Genomic DNA, 16,740 nt, shown 5'->3' with positions numbered 1-16,740 from the left:
TCTTCCAACAGTATTCATGGTACTATATTACAGGATGGTTGAGTTTATAATTAAAGTATATTAGAGGGAAGATCAACATCATCCATGAGAAAATATTAATTCAAATCATACTGAAATACTACTTCATACTCACAGAAATAGTGACAATCAAAAAATCAGACAATAAGGAGTGTTGACCAGGTGATAGAGATCTTGGAATATTCACACACTGTAGGAAGAAAAATGGTCCAGCCATTTTGGAAAAAAGTTTGGCAATTATGCAAATGGTGCATTATCACATACTCCAGCAATTCTACTACTAGGTATGTGTTTAATAAAAACTTCTACATAAATGTTCATAGCAGCACTATTCATAATAATAAAAAGATAGAAACAACACAAATGTCGATTAACTGAAGAATGTAAAAACAAAATGCAGAAACTAATCCAAAATGGGGGGGGGGATAAGAAAAAAGAATAGAAGTAAGATCAGTGGAGTAGACAAAAGGGAATGAAACGAAAGGTGGTGGGATGGGATAGGGAAAAACAGTGGAATGAATCTGACCTAACTTTCCTATGTACATATACCACAGTGAATCTCACCATCGTGTACACCCACAAGACACTAATTTTTTTTAAAAAAGTATAAGTTAAAAAAATAAGAAACTGCAGAGTATACATACAAAGGAATATTATTCAGCTTGAAAAAGAAATCAGGTACAAACATATACTATAACACATAATTGAAAAATTATGCATAATTAAAATAGATAGCATAATTGAAAAATTATGCTAAGTGAAAGAAGCCAGTCACAAAAGGTTATATAATATAGGACACCATTTGTGTGAAATGCCCATAGGAGTTAAACCTAGAGAGACAGAAAGTAGATTAATGATTCCCAGGGACTGTGGGGAGAGGAAAGTGAGAAGTGACTATTTACTGGCTATGGAGTTTCTTTGTGGGATGGTGAAAATGTTCTGAAATGAAATTGTGGTGGTCATTACCCAAATTGTGAATACACTATAAGACATTGAATTATACACTTTAATTGGGTGAATTATATGGCATGTGGATTATATTTTGATAAAGCTGTTACAAAAAAATTTTAGAACATATTAGAGGAAATTGAGGAAAAGCAAAAGCCAATGTATTCAATACTCACTTTTATGTCAGTATTTAGATAAGTGAAATTCTCAGCAAAGATTGTCATAGGATGGGGGCTTTTTTTTTCAATCTTGCCAGCTTCCCCAGGTCCAGCCTAGCTCTAAGAGCCACACCTTTTCTAAGAATGGTAAATTATCTATTTCTTTGTCAGAAAACATCTTTGTTCTGTACTAGCTTCAGCAGCATGGACACTAAGATTGGAATTACACAGAGGAGATTAGCATGATCCTGCACAAAGATGATATGTTAGTCAGCTATTTATCACTGTGACAAAAATACCTGACAAGATCCACCTTAGCAGAAGAAAAGTTTATTTTGGACTCACAGTTTCAGAGGTCTCAGTTCATGGTTGGCTGATTCCATTGTTTTGGGCCTGGGATGAAGCAGAATATCTTGGGAGTATGTTGTAGCAGAGGAAAGCTGCTCAGCTCATGGCACCCAGGAGACAGTGTGAGAGAGAGACAGAGAGATAGACAGAGACAATGAATATGAACCCAAGGAGAGTTAGAGACAAGATATAATTTCCAAGGCCATGCCCTCCATGACCTACTTCCTCCAGTCACACCCCACCTCCCTACAGGTACCACCCAGTAGTAATCCATTCAAATTATTAATCAATCAAATAGGTTAATCTATTGGTTAGGTTATAAGTCTCATGATATAATCATTCACCTCTGAGTATTCCTACATTGCCACGTGAGCTTTTCAGGGACAACTAATATGCAAACCATTATGGGTGACATACAAATTCATGCAGCATTCTATAATTGCTATTAAAAAAGAAAATATCTTTCTTTTGTACTGACTCTTGAGTGGTAGTTGAGCACGTATGTAGAATTAGAGGTTCAGTTTTGCTCCACAGGCACTGTGTAAGTATTCGTTTTATAGCTGGCCCAGATTTCTTCTGACTCCACCACAGCAACCCTAGAGAGGTCAAGAACTTATTGGTATATCATTAGGATCAACATTTGGTTTTTACCATGGGGAATTTCTTTTCTTTATTTCAGGTTTTTTCCCAAACTTTATCCAGCATTTTTTGAGTTTATAAGGGGAAAAACCACTCTAGATTATTTCTATCAAATAACAGAAACCAGAAGTGCCCATGATTTTTAGTGTATGTATTCTCCTCCAATGTTGGAGCCAGAACTACCTTCCATGGAAGAAGTATGGTGCTGAAGGTAGGGTTATGGAGTATCTAAACAATTAATCACCTTTCTTCTTTATCCATGTCTCTCTTTTCCTAAAGGAAAAGTAGAAAAGAGGGGAAATAAGTACTGAGAAAGAAGACCCAGCTTTTGGTGTAACCATAAAAATCCCTTGCACTTGCAGATTCCTGGGTTCAAGATTTATTTCTTCTCAACTGGAAAATGCTCAAGGGAGAATCTCAGTTTCCTTCTCAGGCTAAAGCTCAGAACAGAAACTGCTCTACTGTGAACCTACAGCTAAACCATAGGCAGAACATCCTGAGCTTAATAGCACTCCACAATTATGGATTTTTTTCTTTGAATATAGAAGACTCTCCCCCAAGTACCTCCAGGAGCATTCATATCTGGATCTCAATTGGGTAAGGAGTGGGGGCAATCAGGGCCATTTTTGCTCAGACCTCCAACTTTATGAGCTTCAAATGCTGGCCACTGTTTGGTGAAAAATTTGTTCAGCAAGTCTTCACATGGACCAACTGTCTCTGAATAATAAAACTGCCCATATACTGGAGCACTTTGTGTATGTGAGGCTCTAGGGTCAGAATTCCTGTGTTCAAATCTGAAGTTTGCTGCTTCTTAGCTCGGTAGCTCTGAGTCAATTATTTAACTTCCCTGAGCCTCAGATTCCTGGGCTGTGAACTAATATTAATGAGACCACCTACTTTTCAGGGCTGTTGTTGTTTTGACAGGGGCCTTGCCAAGACACATAGTAGAAACATTGTTGTTTCAGTGTCCAGGCAAAAAGTGTGACACACAACTAAAAAGTGCATTCTCACCCTCTGGGTAAATTTATCAGTGCCTTCAGCCAAAGCTGCCAAAGGGAGAGTGCCCCAGAATTAATTCACATTCCCCCCACTTCCAGCAAGGGCTTCCATGTTCCCATAGCCAGAAGTATACATGAGTAGCTGGAGTGGGGTCTAAAAGCTGCCCTCAAATGGCTATGTATGTGTCTGACCTCCATTAGGCAGGGTGGCAGTCAAAGAACTGGCAAGGACTATTTTAGAGTACATAAAACTGCTAGGTTTCTCCCAATAGACTGGAGGAAAGCTTCAAGTGGTCGAGGTCCTGTAACATAAAGGTGGGAACAGAGGTGAGTGACATCTGAATATTGCCTGCTTATGGGCCAGTGAAACCTAGAGAAACATGAAACACCATTTTCCAGAGACAAAATTGTCTCAAGTACTTGGTATATGATAGCCCAGCTCCATGTAGAGGCTGAGTGGCTCTTGAAACATGTGTCTAAATATAACTTTAGGGTGGGTAGAACAGGGACTGAGCTCTGACAGGGTATGATTGGGCTTCATTTGTTCCATTTATTTCTGGCGATGTTAGCTTGAAGGAGAGGAGAGGCAAAAGCAAAAGAAAGATGAATGCCTGGGGAGAAAAAAAAAAGAAAAGAATTGCTATTGTTCTCCATTATCATGGATATAAGAAAATCAGTTTTATTTTTAAGACATTTTCCTTCCTGTATACATTTCTTATGCATAAGTTGTGACTTCTATATCATCAATTTCTTTTTCAGTGGGGAGAAAATTTGACAAATGATTTTCCAAGCTAAGAGCAATTCTGGCCAAACATAGATGTCCACACTCTCCTAGGGCCTGGACTGGGCCACATGGGAGTCTGTGTGCACAAAAAATAGGGGGAAAGCTGGGTTACTAGAGGCTGGGTGTCCCCCACCTGGAAGTTGTGTTGCCCAACTTATAGTGCCCTCATTTTCCTGAGGCAACAGCACTGGTGATCAATGCAGTTTCAGGCAGCTTCTAGAGCCAGATTCTTATGTACAGTACTCTGAGACTGCCAATTTGTTTGCCAATATTTGTTTTTCCTGAGAATAATTTTCCTCTTCCTGGAATCAGACCCAATGTTTAGGGTAATGGAGCAGTAGACTTGAGTCCTCAGAGAGGGTTTGACCACTGTCCCTGCCTTTTCATCCTCATTGCCACCACCCATGATCAAGTTATCTAGATTGCAATGGGGACTCAACTACCTCTGACCCCTTCCCTCACCCTGCCTACAAACTGTTGCTAAGTTATCTTTCTAAAATATGTTTCTAATTTTGGCACTTCTGTTTTTGAAAGATTTTTGAGTAAACCAATTATTTGTACTATTATTAAACAAACAAACTGGTCCTGTTTTTATCAAATTTCCCATTATTCTAATTTCTTGTCTTCATAGTATTCACTAAAATTTCAATCTACCTTACTTAAGTGTGTCCTTGCTTATTGTCTATCCTCCCCCCCCTTGTTGGGATGTAATTTTTGTATGAGCAAGGGGTCTTATCTGCCTGTTCCTCAAACAGCAATTGACATATGTAAGGTGATAAATATGAGCTGAATGAAAGACTCAATACATCAAATGCTTACCTTGGAATTGAAACACCACTTGACCAGTTTTCCCATTCCTCAGTTTATACCCACAGGACTTAAAATCACCATACTACATTGATGCAGCCAAATCAATGTTTATAGCAGCTCAATTCACAATAGCTAAGCTGTGAAAACAACCTAGGTGCTCTTCAACAAATAAACAGATAAAGAAAATGTAGTATGTATAAGCAATGGAATAATACTCAGCCATAAAGAAGAATGAAATTATGGCATTTATCAGTAAATGGATGGAACTGGAGAATATCATGCTAAGTGAAATAAGCTAGTCCCACAAAAACCAAAGACCAAATATTCTCTCTGACATGTGGATGCTAACTCATAATAAGGGGGGGAAGAATAGAAGTTCACCAGAGTAGGGAATGAAGGGAAGGGAGGGAAGATGGCAATGGAAAAGACAGTAGAATGAATCAGATAGAACTTTCCTATGTTCGTATATGAATACACGACCAGTGTAACTCCACATCATGTACAACCACAAGAATGGGAACTTAAACTCCATGTATGTATAATATTATACTGTCATGGATAACTAAAAAGAACAAATAAAAAAATTAAAAAGAAATCAAATTCTTGTAGCCGCAATTGAATCCTTTTTTTCATAAATGACCTTTATTTGCTTTTATGATTACAAATGTAATACATGCTTACTGTAGAGAATCTGGAAAGTATAGAGAAATAGAAAGAAGAAAATAAAAAAACACCCATAACCCCACCACCTGAAGGCAAACACTGCTCATGTTATGTTCTAACATCTATGCCTGTTGAAAGACCAAAACCCTTATCAAGAATGCTGGCCACGAAGCACAACAGCCAAAGAGAGTGAGGGCAGCTAACAACTGAGGGGAGTCACCAAGAGGTCAGAGCTAGAGATTCCACACTGAAAGACAAGACAAGGGCAATAAACAACAGATCAAGAGGTCAGAAGCTTACAACACAAGAACAAGTGGGGTTACTTTAACAATGTGGTGAGATGGTGCTTGTCAAGAGTTTAGCCCAGTACCTGTCACATGGTACATTATCAATAACTGTTAGCCATTACTATCACTATTATTATTATTATTATCATTATTATTATTATGGGTCAAAACAAATGGTTCAGGATGGAAACTATAAACAGGGTAAGGACCCTGAAGACCCATTTTAGGTACTATGAGTTGGGGCATACAAGGGCAAGTCAACTGGTTTCAAAGGATGGTACACAAGTGGGTATCACTCTTTATAGGCTCCCCTGCCAGGTGGAATGGAACCAGGGTTTCCTCAAGTTTGCCTGGTGACATACGGCAAGACACTCTAAGGTGTTTTTGAGGTAGGACATGATTTCTCCTGCCTAGACTTCTCCCTGGACCAATGAATAGGACTGGCCTTGATGGTAAAGGGAGTTCACACTCTGATTGTCAGGGCAGGTCACAGGCATGTGGGTGAAAGAGAAGGTCAAGGCAGCCAAGTAGGAGATAAAGTGGGATGTGCCTAGAGGGGGAGGCTAGAGGGCGAAGGCAACAAGGTTTATGATGTAGTTGAATGGAATGGGTCCAGGGACCAGTTCTCAAGTTAGCAGCCAAGTCAGATGTCACAGAAGAGTCGCAGGAGCACTACTTGTTGGTGGGGGCCTTCTGCTGGCCTATGGTCTGTCGAAGGTGGTCATGAAGTCCCTCCTGTGGGTCTCCATGCTCTTTCAGGTAGTAACAGCGTTTGGGAACATGTTGGTGCTGGGAGTGAGGAAAAAAAAAATCAGTTATAAGAATCACACTTCCTATGACAAAGGGTGTTCTGTCAAACTAAATTCACTGACTTAACTTGGCTAATTTACCCACATAAAATGTACAAGAGGGCTAGGCTAACCAAATCCCTTTAGTGACCTGAGTCTACAAATGCCTATGGTTATAGGTGGGACCCAGCCCCTTAGAAGCTATGTCTCCCTTAGACTTGGACTTGGAGTAAATATTTAGGACTCAATCCAGCCAGTTCCCTTATAATTAGAAGATTTAGTACTTTAACCATCCCACAACTTCACTAACTTGGGTGAGCATTGCTCCTGAAAGCAGTTAATCCACCCAAAATAACTACTCATCTACATTCACTGATAAAACTCCAGGTTGGGTTTTTATTATCTAGGGGCTCAATACCTCCCTCTTGTTTATTTCTTAACTCTACTGAGAAGAACAGGGTATATTCTCCATCATTACCTCCTCCGTCTGCTGCTGAGAGCTCAGTTCATTCTCCATGGCCTCCTCATTATTCCGCTTACAGGCTGTCGGCAAAACCTGGCTTGAGTTGCCTGGGGAATCCCTCTCTTCAGCCAGCTGGCACTCTGTGTAGAGAGATCTGTCTATCAGCTCCTTTAGGCTGCCGGCCACCTTCAGGAAGATCCGACCCATTTTGGTGGTAACAGCTTCTGAGAGTCCTTCCAGAAACCTGGTCCGTAGAATGGCATCAGACCAAGACAAATGTCGGGCCAGCAGCAGGAAGTCGGTGGCATACTGCCTGACTGACTTCTGGCCCTGTTTGGGATGGCAAAGAACAGCACTGAGGATGTCTATCTCAGATAGAGAGTCATATAAGCCCTGTGATCTGCTCAGGAAAGATTTATTTTCATTTGATAGGGGATTTCCTACTTCCATTTGCAAGATGGACCACCTCTCTGCCGCCCCTAGATGAAGAGACACCAGAAATGCCATTTTCTCTGAATCATTCAAAAATCCCTTCATTTGCTTCTCCTCATCAATTTCCATCTCATCCTCCACAGAGCATGAACCCCGGGCTGCTTCTTGCTCTTCTAAGAGGTAACAGAGTGCTGGGGTCAACATTCCAAAGGATGGCACTTCCTTTGGTGGCTGGTTTGTTGTTCCAGGGGTTGAGGCAGTCGTATGTGGTGTGGACTTTGATCCAGAAGCTGTGACATTGATGTGAGAGGTAGATGCCCCTCCAGTGTCTGTAGCTTTGATTTCCGGAGTGTTCATCTTTCCAAAGGCTGTTTGTGGTGTGGACATTGCCCCAGGGGCTGGGGTCCTCATTAGCGGTGTGGACATCCCTCCAGAGGCTGTGGCTGTCATTTGTGGCATGGATATCCCTCCAGAGGCCATGGTTTTCAGTAGTGGTGTGGACATTGTTCCAGAAGCTGAGGCTCTCATAGGCGGTATAGATACTGCTCCAGAAGTTGAGACTCTCATTGGTGGCTTAACCATCCCTCCAGAAGCTGTGTATGTTGTTTGTGGCATTTCTCCAGAGGCCATGGTTTTCATTAGCGGCACAGACATCTCTCCGGAAGCCATGGCTGACATCAAAGGCATGGGCATTGTTCCAGACACTGTTGTTCTCATTGATTGTTTGGACATCCCCCCAGAGACCATGTTTGTTGGTGGTGCAGTGGACATCTTTCCAGAGACTGGAGCTCTCATGAACTCTGTGGACATAGCTCCAGAGACTGAGGGTCTCCTTAGTGGTGTGGAAGTGACTCCAGAGACTGGTGCTCTGACTAGTGGTGGGGATATCGCTCCAGAGGCTGGACCTCGCATTGGGAGTGTGCAAATGTCTCCAGAAGCTGTGGGTATCATTTGTGACGTGGACCTTGTTCTAGCAGCTGGAGTTCTCATCGGTGCTGTGGACATCCCTCCAGAGGCTGTGGATCTCATTAGTGGCGTGGGCACTGCTCCAGAAACTGAAGCCTTCACCTGTGGCATGGACATCATTCCAGAAGTTGTGGCTGTCATTTGTGGAGCAGATATTGTTCCATAAGCTGGGGCTCTTGGAGGTGTAGCCGTCTCTCCAGAAGGTGGGCATCTCATTAGTGGCAGGGACCTGTCTCCAGAGGATGAAGCTCTTGTGAGCAGTGGGGACATCCCTTCAGAATCTGAGGTTCTCGTTAGTGGTGTAGACATTGCTCCAGAGGCCCGGGCTCTCATCTGCATCCCTCCTGAGGTCATGGATCTCATGAAAGATGTGGACATCCCTCCAGAGTCTTGGATGTTCATTGGATGACTGGGCATCTTCCCAGAGGCTGTGGCTCTCATTAGTGATGTGGGCATTGCTTCAGGGCCTGGAGTTCTCATTAGAGGCATGGACATATCTTCAGAGGCTGTGACTGTCATTTGTGATGTGGACATTGCTCCAGAGGCTGTGGCTCTTGTTAACAGTGTGGACATCCCTTCTGAGCCTCCTAAGGCTGTGTCTGTCATTTGTGGCATGGACAGAGTTCCAGAAGCTATGTCTCTCATTAGTGGTGTGGACATTACTCCAGAAGATGCCATTGTCATTTGTTGCATGAACCTTGTTCCAGAGGCTTTGGATGTCATTAGTGGCTTAGACAATGCTCCAGAAGCTGGAGCTATTGTTTGTGGCATGGACATCACACCTGAGGTTCCATCTCTCATGAAAGGTGTGGACATTGATCCAGAGGCTTTGGCTGTCATTAGTGGGGTGGACATTGCTCCAGATGCTGTGGCTCTCATTTGTGGTGTAGATGTCAGTCCTGAGACTGTGTTCCTCATCTGTGACATGCACATTGCTCCAGAAATTGGAGCTCTGATTTGATGCATGGATATCGATCCAGAGGCTGGGGCTGTCAGTTGTGGCACACACGTTGTTTCAGAGGCTGTAGCTGTAACTAGCTGTGTGGACATCATTCCAGAAGCTGAGGCTCTCATTCTCTGTGTGGATGTTGCTTCACTGGCCATACCTTTCATAAAGCCTGTGGGTGTTGATCCTGTTTTGGCCATCGGTAACTGTGTGGACATCACTCTAGAGGCTGTAGTTGGCATTTGCTCTGTGAATGTCACTCCAGAGTTGGTGACTGCCATCAGTGGGGCAGACATAGCTCCAGAGGCTGGGACTGTCTTCTTCAATGTCAACATACTTCCTGAAGCAGGAGCTCTCATTAGTGGTATAGATGTCACTCCTGAGTCTGAAACTCTCACTGGCAGTGTGGACATTGTTCCAGAGGCTGTTGCTCTCATTGATGAAGGAGACATGATTTCAGAGTCTAGATTTTGTGTTAACTGTGAGGACATCACTCCAGAAACTGGGGCTGGCATCAGTTGGGCAGGCATCACTGCAGAGCCTAGACCTGTCATTAGCAGCGGGGACATTGCCTCAACCTCTGGGGCTGGCTTTGGTAATGTGGACATTTCTCCAGCTTCTGGGACTGACAGAAGCGGTGTGGACATTGTTCCAGGGTCTGAAGCTGACATTAGCAGTGAAGACATGACTCCAGGGTCTGGGCCTGACATGAGCATGGTAGACATTCCCTCAGAGTCTTGGGTGCTTGTTGGCTGAGTTGATGTTTCTCCAGAAGCTAGAGCTGACATTATCAGTGATGATATCGCTTCAGAGTCTGTGCCAGACATTAGCAATGAAGATATCTCTCCAGAGGCCAGGGCAGTCATTAGCACTTTGGACATTGCTTCAGTATCTTCATCTGTAATTTGCAATGGAGACATTGCTTCAGAGCCTGGAGCTGCCATTGGCTGTGTGGATATCCCCCTAGGGTTTATATCTGGAATTAGGAGTGGGGATATTTCTCCAGGATCTGGGGCTAGCATTAATGGTGTGGACATTGCTTCAGAGGATGAGGTGTTCATTATAGGTGTAGACATCACTCCAGAGGATGGAGCTGGCATTGCCAATGGTGATATCTCTGCAGAATCTGGTGCTGCCATTAGTGCTGTGGACATTGTTCCAAAGTCAGGAATTGTCATCATCCCTGGGGACATTAAGCCATAGTCTGAAGTGGACAGCAATGGGGACAATGTTCCAGAATCAGAGGCTGGCATTAGCAGTGGAGACAGTGTCCCAGAGTCTGAAGCTGGCATTAGCAATGGGGACAGTGCCCCAGAGTCTGAAGTTGGCATTAGCAGTGGGGACATTGTTCCAGAGTCTGAGGATGGCAGTAGTGAGGGGGACAATGCTCCAGAGTTTGGTGCTCCCATAAGAGGTGTGGACATGGTGTCAAAGGCTGGGGATGTCATCAGCTCTGTGGGTGTCCCTCCAGGGTCAGAGGCTGAAGTTGCGACTATAGGCAGCTGTACATGAGAATGCAGAATTTGGACCTCTTCTCCTGTCTCTGTTATTGATCTAGATAAGGCTGTCCCCCTGTTTTGGGGGTCAACATTTTCCTCCCTCATCATATTGTTGAATTGCAGTGAATTTAAAGGTATTGACATATCTGCCATGGCCACAGTGTGGAGAGAGCCCCTAAAGTGATGATATCAGGGGTCCTGATGAAGCTCAAGTGGCAGGAGAATCTGTAAAAAGGAAACAAGTTTGAGATCAAAAGGCAACATCAAAAATATTGTAAAATACACAAATGATTCATGGTGCAGATGTGCTTATATGTGTTGACCAGTATATGGCATTGAAGATGGGCCGCTCAGGTTAAAGAAGCTGTGCAGTAATGCATAATTCTGAAGCTGGAACAAATATCCCTTTTGTCTCTGTCCTTTTCAAACCAACCCGCTCAGTAACATAGCACAGCCTCTGTTTATAAAAGCTAGCAACTTTAGGCAGCCATGAGCCAGAACAGTTCTGGCTCACATGAGGTGGCAGCACCACCTTCTGGCCAACTGTGAAAAGTACAGGCTCCTGGTTTCTGTTCTATCCCACCACAGCACTCCCAAGTCAGCCAAGGTACTGGCGAGACTAAATGCCCTTTGCCCCAGGATAATCATTAGTTCCTAGGGCTCATGGAATCCTGCCAGTGGTTTAGTCCCCATTTTATTATTCTGATGTCCTTGAATATCCTTCTCAAGAAAAGTAAGGCATTTATCTGACCAATGACTGGAAACAACATTCCATAAACTGAAACTCTGCTTATTAATATCATCCTTAATAATAATACTAATAACAACAGCCACCACTACTACTCTTTACTGCTCACTTCGCATGTGCATGTCACTGAAATTTAGACATCTTTGATATCCTACATAAGGGCACACTCTATATGTACAAATTTCAAGTTTCTCTGATGACACAGGGGTCAGCAATCCTACAGCCTCACCCCTCTGACCCACCCCCATAAGCAGTCACAGAAGTAGCTCTTTGACACACAACTTGAAAACAGTGTAATGCAGACATTACACAAGGTTGACACGTCCCCACTGCCTGCCCATGCCAGAAATGGAAGACAGCTTACTTTGGGACAATGTCACAAAACTTGCCAATCTCATGGTATTTGTGCGTCCGTGATAATGAGAAAACCAGCAGCAAAATACCAACAGCAAACCTTTTTTGAGCACCCACTGATTGGCAAGCACTCTGCTAGGCACTTTACTCACATCATCTCAATTGGTCCCCAAAGCAACACAGAGATTTTGGTAGTCCTCTTTCTTATCTTACAAATGAAAAATGAAGACCCAGAGAAACTTAATAATTTGCCTGCAATCACATAGATCCCCCTGTCCATCCAAATACTCGCTACCTGCACTTTTTACCACTGAGCTATCATGATCTACCTTTCTGCTTTAGTCACATTACCAAGACCTTTCCCTCTGTCTCCAGCTTGGACAACCTCGAGATGGGGTGTCATAAAAGAAATCCTGACCTCCTGCTAACACTTTGGTTATCCTAATAACTGGTGCAATGGTAAAGGTGAGTCAAAAGAGCACTCATGACCTCTACCTCCTATTTTCAGAAAAATCTCTGAACATGTCACAGTTTCCCACTAGGCAAAACTCAGAAGGATCTTACCTTGTCAGTTATGGCGAAGAGGGATAGAGTGTCCTTGCACCCTTAGCTCTTTTAGTCTGGCCAATTGACTTATACCCTGTGCCAGTTCATTAAAGCAGGACCCAATACCAGCAGCTGTTCTCTGCAATCTCCCTAAACTATCCCCTGCCACGCCCCCCTCTTGCCCGCCAGCCAGCCAGCCAGCCTGCCCGCCCACCCGCCCCACTGCTCCTGACTTGCTAGTGCTTGCTCTGGCTCTCTGGTCCCAGATTCCTGCCTCTATATAGGCTCTGACATTTGCCTCTGGCCGCCTTTCACTTGACAGCCCTCCAGAAACTCCACTTCAGCTCTTGGCCTATCCAACTCCAACTTGTTTCCCCTCACCACCAATAATCCCAACCCCACTATGCCCACCTCTGGTTGCCCCATAGAGAAAAAGAGATTGAAATAAGTAAGGAATGAGACTGAAAGAGTCCTCACTCAGGAAGTAGACATATACCCTCTGCAGGGTTGGGCAGACACAAGAACCCTGAGAACTGGGCACTACAGCTGGTATGACCAGGAAGCACAGGCTGGGCATTGGAGGTAAGGAAACTCAGGCTGGAGATCAAGTGGAGCAATATCAGAAAAGCTCACAGAGGTTTAGGTGCAGGGCAAGCAAGGTGGGAGAGGATGGACAGTGGGGCTACAGAAACAGAGACCTCAATAGAGCCCTGCAATTGTGATAAGAAAAAAAAGAGAGACACAGGGGGAAACCTGGCAACCAGTATTCCTGCCATGGAGAAAGGACTCAACAGTAAGGGTCCATGGATTTCAGACAGTTACAAAAATAAATATGCCAGTCTTGGGGCTGGGGTTGTGGTTCAGCGGTAGAGAGCTCGTCTAATATGTGCGAGGCACTGGGTTCGATCCTCAGCCCCACATTAAAAAAATAATAAATAAGTAAAATAAAGTTATTATGTCCATATATGACCAAAATATTTTTTAAAAAAAGAAAAATAAAAATATGCTAGTTTTTAGCATACCAGGTAAGACTCATATCATAGAACTGGGGTTTTAACCTGCTTTCTAGAACCAGAGCTCAAGGTCAGAGTAGAAGCAGCGGAAGGGTTGCCAGTGTCCTCCCTCCCGTCTTTTTGAATCACTGCCACTTAACCCTTCAGTCTAACCCTTCACTCTAAGTTCTGGGTAGAGCAAAGCCTTCAGGTGAAGTTCAAGTAGCCCAGTTATATGGACTCAGAGTTTAGGATGAAGGCATTTAAGTCATTAGGCACCTCAAAAGTAACAACTAGGACTGGGATCGTGGCTCAGTGGTAGAGCGCTCGCCTAGCACTGGGTTCAATCCTCAGCACCACATATAAATAAATACATATACTAAAGGCATGTTGTCCATCTACAACTATAAAAACATTTTTTTAAAAAAGTAACAACCAACAATAACTGAGTACATGGTCTAAGCCCTAGACCTCACAGCATCACCTGAAGTGGGAACTGGCATTCCCATTTCAGAAATGGAGAAGTGGGCTTGGTAAAGTTTATGTGACCAAGGACCCAGAGCTAGTAAAAATAGCAAGCACAGATTTGAGCCCAGTCTGCTTCCAAAATCATTTTCTCTCTATGTAATCAGACAGGTGATTAGAAACACTCTAAGTGTTCCACTTATTGCCACCTTACCACCAAGAAAGGAAAGTTTCTCACTACAAATGGCTGAAACATTGTAGTAGTAGTAGTAGTAGTAGTAGTAGTAGTAGTAGTAGTAGTACCAGCTGACCTTGATTAAACTCTTCCCACATGCCAAGAACAATGCTGAGGCCTTCGTGAGCATTATCTCATTTGATCTTTACAACTACTCTGCCAGGAAGGCACTTTTAATTTTCAGTTAATGGGTAAAGAAACTGAGCCTCAGTGAGGTGAACTGACATGACCAAAAGCCCACAGCTCTGTCTGACTCCAGGCCTCATATAATATATATTACTCCAAAAGAAAAGTTTCAGTGGCTCACCCATCACCCCTAAACCAAAACTAAGCCTTAGAAAACAGCTTCAAAACAACTGTTATTAATATTATTAACATACCTAATAATTAAAACTGAAGTTACTGCACCAAACACTGTGCTAAGTACTTTACTTACATGATCCTGTTTGATACTCATGACATCCCTGTTACAGGCACTATTATCAACTTCATTTTTCAGATCAAAAACACAAAGCACAGAGAGATTAACTAGTTTCCCCAATATCACACAGCTACAGAGCAGAGTTGTCTATGGTAATTAAAAATCAGGACGGACACACTGTGCACCCCTGCAATCCCAGAGACTCTGGTGGCTGAGGTAGAAGGAGTGAAAGTTCAAGGCCAGCCTGAGAAACTTAGCAAGACCCTGTCTCAAAATTTTAAAAAAATACGAAGGGCTAGGGATGTAATTCACTAGTAAAGCATCTCTGGGTTCAATCCCCAGTATTAAAAAAATCGTGACATAAATTGATGATTAAATGAATCATTATGCTTATAACGGCCCTAATTTAGCCATTGAGAATCATATTCTACGATGGACATAATTATCAAAATCTTATAAAACAAAATATTTTTGCACAGAAAAATAAAATCTGAAAGGATATATACCAAAATATTCACATTGACCATATTTGAATGGTGAAAGAACGGGGAGGGGGGTATTTTCATTTTCTTTATTTGTATTTTCACATTCATTTATAATGCACCCTTTATACTTGTATGAAAAATGTAATAAAAGTTAATTTTCTTTTTTTTTTAAAGAGATATATGATTCCTTTTGATTGTATCTCTAGCTCTTCTCGCACCTCTTCTTGCATGAGCTCTCTAGGCACACCCAACATCCCTCCACCAAAACAACTTTTCTCCCCCAACAAACTTAGCAGTTGCACCACTTGGATCTTTGGTCAGAAGTGACCCTGAAAAAGTGTCTCCAATGGCTTGATTTTATTTTGGTATTTGGAGTTTGTCTTAAAAATGATCTCTTATTTTTTTTAACTTTGTGTTTAATAATTACACAGATAATCTAGGAATTTATTCTCAGGGTAAAACCTTGAAATCCTCCATACAGATAAAGCTAAAGTCCTGAGACTACTCCTCCCCCGCCCCCAAGTCCCATTCCTCTGTCTGTTCGCAGTTGGGTGTGTCTCCTTCCAAACTTTTTCTAGCTGCAATGGCATTCAGAGTTTATATTCATGCAAATGCTTGCAAAACCCAGTGTATGCAAAAAGCTACAGTTAGAAAAACCATTCTGGCACTGGTCACTCCAGGGTTCCAAGTTCTGGTCCACTGTGACTGTTTTCATCAGCCTGATTCTAAGGAGACTACTGAGAGAGGGCTCTTGCATGCTCAGTCCATTTGGAGCATAGACTTCTGTTTGATTAAAGCGAGAGTCTCTAGGAACACAGAGAAGGGAGGCCTTCTAAGGAAGGAAAAGCCCAGAAATTGCTGCTTAGCATCTCTCAGGTCCCTCACGTCCCACCCAGTCTGTGCTGATCAATACGGCTAGGAGGTGTCATGCTCCTGCTGCCTCACAAAAGGTAATTGAGTTTGGGGGATTGCATGGCTAGCTGCTTGGGGAAATAAGAATAAACAAGAGACTGTTCAATATGTCAACAAATCGCTTTCCAGCTGTTGAAAATAAGCCTTTCTCTAGATTCTCAACAATATCCTCTCCCCCAGCCCTAGCAAACAGGCTCCCAGTTAACTGAAAACAGACAAGCTAAGGCTCAAGCAATACCTGCACTACTTTGGGGTCCTCTGCCTGCCCAGATTATTCAGGGGAGGAGACACCCTCCCGCTGTCTTGCTCTCCAAATGCTTCGACACTTAAAATGCCCACCGGGTTTCTTGTAAATACAGAGGGGGCAAATTGCTAGCATTTACTCAGCGCTTGCTATGCCAGGCAGCGTGCTAAACACTTAACATACATTATTTTATTGCACAATAAACCAATGAAGTGGCTGTTTTGGCCCCCATTTGATAAATCAGCTACAGAACTGAAGTAGAGAGAAATTAAAATTCAGTAACTTACCTTGGCTCTCACAGCTGAGAGGGAGTGAAGCTGGGCTTGTCACTCGGGTCGGTCTGACTCAGCCGGTGCTCTTAACTCACGGGAGAGTCACACACTGTCTTCAAGTCTCTGAAGGGCTGTCATATGGAAGAGAGGGTAGGTGTGTTCTGGGTAGCTCCAAAGAAAAGGATTTGACTGTTAGTTGGGAATTATGCTTTCATTGGATGTGCTGCAAATTCCCCAAACAACATGTATATGCATGTCCAACTCTATAGGGAAAAGAACATTATAAGAAGAGCAAACGGAACTGCCTTGCGTTAGGTGC

At 43.0% G+C, this 16,740-nt stretch overlaps 1 protein-coding gene across 1 annotated transcript; it reads right to left on the bottom strand.

The window, feature by feature from the left end:
• Window positions 1-6,188: 6,188 nt before the first annotated feature.
• Window positions 6,189-16,516, bottom strand: Rtl9 (retrotransposon Gag like 9). Its single transcript, XM_077107659.1, has 3 exons — window positions 16,437-16,516; window positions 6,920-10,972; window positions 6,189-6,442 (listed from the first exon to the last, which is right to left on the bottom strand). The coding sequence occupies exons 2-3, from the start codon at window positions 10,898-10,900 to the stop codon at window positions 6,326-6,328; spliced, it is 4,098 nt and encodes a 1,365-aa protein (XP_076963774.1). The 5' UTR covers window positions 10,901-10,972; window positions 16,437-16,516; the 3' UTR covers window positions 6,189-6,325.
• Between the last annotated feature and the right edge of the window lie 224 nt (window positions 16,517-16,740).

Source organism: Callospermophilus lateralis, chromosome X, assembly GCF_048772815.1.
Source record: "Callospermophilus lateralis isolate mCalLat2 chromosome X, mCalLat2.hap1, whole genome shotgun sequence".
NCBI lineage: Eukaryota > Metazoa > Chordata > Mammalia > Rodentia > Sciuridae > Callospermophilus > Callospermophilus lateralis.
This window is presented reverse-complemented; position numbering and strand designations above follow the sequence as displayed.

What these genes read in the sequence shown, in the direction of transcription:
- Rtl9 (XM_077107659.1), bottom strand. Translation starts at nt 10,900, where the DNA reads ATGGCAGATATGTCAATACCTTTAAATTCACTGCAATTCAACAATATG. An exon ending in CTCAGCAGCAGACGGAGGAG is followed by an intron (nt 6,443 to 6,919) that starts GTAATGATGGAG and finishes CCTCACTCCCAG; the next exon opens with CACCAACATGTTCCCAAACG.